The 5949-nt window shown below is 32.4% G+C and overlaps 1 protein-coding gene across 2 annotated transcripts; it reads left to right on the top strand.

The window, feature by feature from the left end:
* The first annotated feature begins 572 nt into the window (after nucleotides 1–572).
* LOC145067851 (putative carbohydrate esterase At4g34215) lies at nucleotides 573–1939 on the top strand. 2 transcript variants are annotated; one of them, XM_079014894.1, is made up of 2 exons: nucleotides 573–1173; nucleotides 1517–1939. In XM_079014894.1, exons 1-2 carry the CDS (start codon nucleotides 634–636, stop codon nucleotides 1814–1816), a joined length of 840 nt encoding a protein of 279 aa, XP_078871020.1. In that variant the 5' UTR covers nucleotides 573–633; the 3' UTR covers nucleotides 1817–1939. The 2 variants fall into 2 exon arrangements, with proteins under 2 accessions (XP_078871020.1, XP_078871015.1); XM_079014889.1 differs by having other exon boundaries at nucleotides 576–1215.
* The last annotated feature ends 4010 nt before the right edge of the window (nucleotides 1940–5949 follow it).

The raw sequence follows: 5949 nt of genomic DNA, 5'->3' as shown, positions 1-5949 counted from the left end.
TAACTCCACAAAGTGTTTAAATGCAATAATAAATGCATATTAATTTTCTTAATGAACTTTTCTTTTAATTTAAAAATTACTAAATTAAAGTTTATTAAATTTTTTTATTTATTTATCTAAATTATTTTTTAAAATTTAAAAAAAAAAAACACTTTGATTTTTATAATTCAATATTTTTCTTATAAATTCAAACTTTTTAAATATTTAGAATTTTATATTTAATTTTTTTCAGATAAATACATGTAATCCATAGATTTCATACCTAGCTATATAAATACGTCTAAGAACTCACAAATCACAATTATATGAATTCATCCGAAAACAGTTGTGTCGCCGTTTTCAAAGAACACGATTATGAGTTTATGATCCTCTCTCAAGGACTCAAAACTAACTCCACTTTTTATAAATTGTTACCCGTTTGGTATAATCTTAGTAATTAACAAGCAATTAGCAAATGTGACAAAAGTTTTTTACAGATAAAATCATAAATTAAACGGGGGGGAATAATCTTTGCTTTGAAGTCGGGCAAATTATATTCTAATGCATTTCTTTGATTTATCGCTTTAAGAAAAAAAGAACCAAAAGACACACTACGTGCTATACCCCACGTACACACCCACAGCCAATAGAGATATGCTACTATTGTATCTCTCCTACGCTATTCTATGGATCTCCTCCGCCGTTCCGGTAGTTATCGCCGCCGCTGGCAAGAGCATTTTCATCTTGGCCGGCCAAAGCAACATGTCAGGCAGAGGTGGCGTCGTGAACGACACCTGGGACAACTACATTCCACCGGAATCTTACCCTAATCTCGCTATCCTCCGTCTCAGTGCCGACCTCAACTGGCAACTAGCCACGGAGCCTCTTCACCGAGACATTGACACCGCCAAAGCATGCGGCGTTGGGCCTGGGATGGCCTTTGCGAGTTCGTTGTTGGGAAAGGATTCGACCGTTGGGGTGGTGGGTTTGGTTCCTTGCGCAGTCGGAGGGACTAATATTAGCCAATGGGCACGTGGCGGGGAGCTTTACAAGCAGCTGATACGGCGGGCGGAGGCGGCGTTAGAGGGTGGAGGCACCATCCGAGGGTTGCTTTGGTTTCAAGGGGAGAGTGACACGGTGAACCGAGAAGATGCGGAGTCGTATAAGACAAGGCTGCAAAATTTTTACCTTCATGTGCGTGCCGATCTCCTTTTGCCGGTGCTTCCTATAATTCAGGTTTTTTTTTTTTTTTTTTGGCATGAGAAATCATTTCACGCATGTACTAACTAATTTCAATGCAACCCTAACATTTTTGCTTTTCATATATATGTCCATTTCAATATAATAACAAATAAAATATAAAAATCTGTTATATTTTAAAGAAATGATACAAATATCATTACATTCTTATAGTCTTTTACCTAAAAATTAAAGTGATTATATTGTTATAGTCTTGCAAAAAGGTTGTATGGTTTTTATGGCTTATCTAAAAAAATGTTACTCGTACATGTTTTAATTAAACGGGCATGGTATGCAGGTAGCATTGGCATCTGGGGAAGGAGAATACGTAGAGATGGTGAGAGAAGGGCAACTAGGAATGGACCTGGTGAACCTACGAACCGTTGATGCAAAGGGTCTGAGCCTGGAACCAGATGGGTTGCACCTCACCACACCATCTCAGGTCTCTCTTGGCCACATGTTAGCCGACGCTTTCCTTCAAACACGGCCTTCCGCTCTTGCTCTCACGAGTGGTCATGTTTCAAGATTAACAATCTTCCCAAAGATTCTTTTTTCTGGGTTATTCGCTAATTTCTTAGGCTCGAGACTGTTGTTTTAATTTTACTTGTTAATTAATTGTAAAGGGAATATGATCCATTCATGAAAGCATGCAATGCATTCAATTGCACGGAAAAAGCTTTTTACAAACGATTTTATTAATATATGGGTCTTGTGGCTTAAACCTAGGATGCTTTTCTTAAAGGAGTATAAGATATAGAGACGTTTTGTCTTGTTTTGTTTTCCAAGTACTGATGTTACGCTGCAATATTACCCCTAGCTTCTGGTTTTTTTTTTTATTGAAACGTCATGATTTGAACTTGGGTATATCATATAGGAATTAAGGAGATTAAGCCACCTGATGGTGTAGAGTACTTTGTTAATGACAAAAAATTTACTAATGAACTAATTCCGAGTAGAAAAATCTCACACTAAAATTAATCACCGGTAAATTAAGGGGGTGTTTGGATAGGAAAAAAAATAGGTTGTTTATTTTTTATTGCTTAATCCCATCGCAATAAGCAAATTTAAGTGTTTGGATAGGAGTTTTTAGAAATCAGCTTATTGCGGTAGGAATAAGCTAAATAAGCTGATTTTAATAAGCAAAGGAGAATGCTTATTGCTTATTGTTTATTGGTCATTTTACTCATATAAGTTGTTTTGTTTGCCAAATATTTAAGATTCTTATTACTTATTGTTTATTTCCACCGCAATAAGCCAATCCAAATACATTTTAAAAAAGTATTTATTCTCACCGCAATAAACAAATAAACAATAAACTAATAATCTAAAAACTATTTATTCAAACACATTTTTAAAAAGTGTTTATTTCCACCCATCTATCTCATCCTATTTGTTGCTATGTGTGTGTTTCCATAGGTAGTTTTCAGTTTAAGTTTATATTTTTACCAAATAATAATTACTTAATATTGGTAACTTGGTTAATCTATATTTTTATGAAAAATATATAGATTAGATATTTGATAAATAATGAAATATTGTTATGGCATGACGGTTGTAAAAACTTCATTAAAATATTTATAACATAGGTTGGAACTTGGATGTCGAATAATAATAAAATTTATAGTTGGATTTTAACTGAAATCATAATTTATATTTGATTAGATTTTGATTTTTTAATTATAAAAAAAAATCAGAAAACATATTTAAAAGAAAAAATAAAAAGAACATTCAAAAGGATTTGCATGATCCTTTTCCTTTTTTTCTGTCTTTAGTACCGGTCTCCCATCTCATCTGTGTCTCTGTGACGTGTATGTGAACCACCTCCCAACGTGACGTAAGTATCAAAGCAGCAAGCATCGAATGCGTCTCACATTTCCACGTGGCATTGCGGCGCCACGTTGGCCTCAAAGTGCATAAAAAAACTGAAATGAAAATTCTCGTACACATATATATGGAAGAGCACATAAGTTTCCTCCTTCTGAAGACAAAGACAAAGAAATTAGATGAATACATCAAAGGTAAGAACTAAAGAACTCAAAAGGTTAATTTGTGTTTTTCTTTGGTTTCATGTACACCAACGTTTATGTTTTGATGACTTGGCAAACATTCATGATCTGAATTTAAATTGTGAGATTAGGGAACTGAACGTATAAACGAGGAAGGCGCTGTGGAAATCAAGGTGGATTCCGTGGATTACAGGTCACCGGCGGTGTACGACGAGAAAAATAAGCCGGAGAAGGAGAAGGAGAAGGTGGAAGTCACTCATGTCATCAATCCCGACAGTCGAGATCCTGCAAGTAACTATGCTAACCCTGGCGAGGCTTTGTCGAGTCAAGATCACCCTGAAAAACATAAGCAAAAAATTTAAATACCAATATTAATTGCGACGTTTCTTTATTTTGAATGGTGTACGATGTTTGTGTATAGTAAGTATTGAGATTTGAGACTCTGGATGATCTTCTACGTACGTTGTGAATGTTCCCCAAACTCGTAAAATAGCTTCTCTTGAATATATAGTATCAACATTCATAAAACCAAAGCTATGGACCTATTGATACAACAACTCTTAGATTCATTCAAGGCCACAATCTTAATTCAACCCACGTGACCAAAGTAGTCTAGCTGATTCGGAAAACCAACAATCTTGGGAACCAACAGTAAACAGTTTATATTTAACTTTAGTTTATGAAGAAAGATAAACAGGGATTTTCAATGAGACTCCATGCACAATCCGTAGGTATACGATGATACCACCAATGGAATTGCTACGGAAAAAGGGTTCTTGCATAAACGTCCGTGGAGAAATTTTACCTACGTATTTGCAACGGAACACCTACAACCTTTTTCCGTAAGTCAATACATACTGAATAGCTACGGATTTCCTATACATTTTGACTGACATTGACTTTATCACCTATGGATTTCCCACGGCCTACATTGCCTATGTATTTTCCATAAGTATTTCATCACCGATTACTTTTTATTTATAAAAAAAAAAAAAAAAAAAAAAAAAAACAGCAAAAAGTTATACAAATTTTAGTTTTTTCTATCCAAAATATTAAAAAAACCTATTACATTAAACTTATAATAATATTGAAACTCAACCAAAAAACTAATAACATTACAATAAAACTAATAAACATCGTCTAATATGTTAAAAGAGTATCAAATACAAATGCATCTTACTAATAAACATTGTCTAATATAAATCCCGATATTATTGTCACATGATTTGGCGGAAGCACCAAATCTAACATAATTAGTGGCAAAATATTTTTATACTTTAAGGAATTAATATTGGAAAAATATTATGAATGTACCAATCACACTAAAATGTATATAAATAGTATGATTAGTATAAAATTAGAAGCTAAAGGCTTAAACCTGAAATAAAATATTAATGTTGTGAATTTGTTTATTTATAAAGGAAATACAACCAATGAGAGTTTAAAATGAATAATAGTTAGTAATCTTAACTACCCAAGTGAGTACTTGGCGATTTTTTCCCCGTTTGAGATATATGGAAACTGTATTTTAATATAAATAAATTTTCAAGGTTATTGGAGTATTTGGTATATAGTACATGATTTGGCAGATCTTTTTGTTATAATTGTTATAAAAATGAGATATGGAAAAACAATAATAATTTTTATATAAAAATACATCTTAGTAGTTGTGTGTTTTAGAAATCGAAGGAAATGGTGTCCATGCATACATTGAATGTGGCTTCATAAGAGTTAAGTACAGGTCCGGACAGTAATCCCAGAAAGAGGATTGAGACTCTATTGGGGTGGTAACTCCGATCCCTTCGCAAAGTAGATTTCTTTTGCTATTATAGGCTGATTTGTTCTTCTTGTCTTGGGCAAATACTACGCTAGAGTGGTATGTCATACTAGGGTGACAAAACGGATAAATTGAGTAAATTGTCATTACATTGTCTTGTTGTATGCATTTCATGCATAGCATCGCATGTATATAAATTAAAGAACAAAATTACAAATGTGAATATGAACATTATTGTGTTTAAAACTCAAGTAACTCACTAGATATATTTTTCTAACGTATTTTTTTTATATATATGCCATATATATCTCAAGTTCAGGAGTTTTAGGTGAAAAATAAATAATATTTGAAGAATAAAATTTTGAGGTCCCATATAAGATGTTCTATTCAACTATCGTTTTGTATTCTTTTTGTAATACCCAAAATATTATTATAAACCCTTATGGACTTTTTTAAAATAAATTTTGTATTCATGACTACTCTTTTTGTTTTTGTAATAAGAACAAGTTTATAAAAGTTCTATAAAGTTGAGGTGTTACAATTTGGTATGAGAGTTATAGTTTAAGCGAATTATGCTGGAGAATTTCAAAACCTAGGCTTAAATTGTTAAATAAATAAATAAGTAAATGACTATTTATATTTTTACAAACATGAATAGTGAAGTATGAATAGTAAAATACAAATAGTTGAATACATAAATAGTAAAATATATGAATAGTAAAATACCAGAATAGTAAAATACATGAATAATACCATATACTATCATATACATAAATAGTAAGGTATATACATGAGTAGTATCGTATATATAAATAGTATCGTATACATGAATAGTATCGTATACATGAATAATATCGTATGTACGAATAATACAGTGTATATGAATAGTATCGTATACATGAATAGCATCGTATGTATGAATAGTACCGTATATAGGAATAGTAGAGT

This window comes from Lactuca serriola, chromosome 1, assembly GCF_051521515.1.
Source record: "Lactuca serriola cultivar US96UC23 chromosome 1, Lser_US96UC23_V15, whole genome shotgun sequence".
NCBI lineage: Eukaryota > Viridiplantae > Streptophyta > Magnoliopsida > Asterales > Asteraceae > Lactuca > Lactuca serriola.
This window is presented reverse-complemented; position numbering and strand designations above follow the sequence as displayed.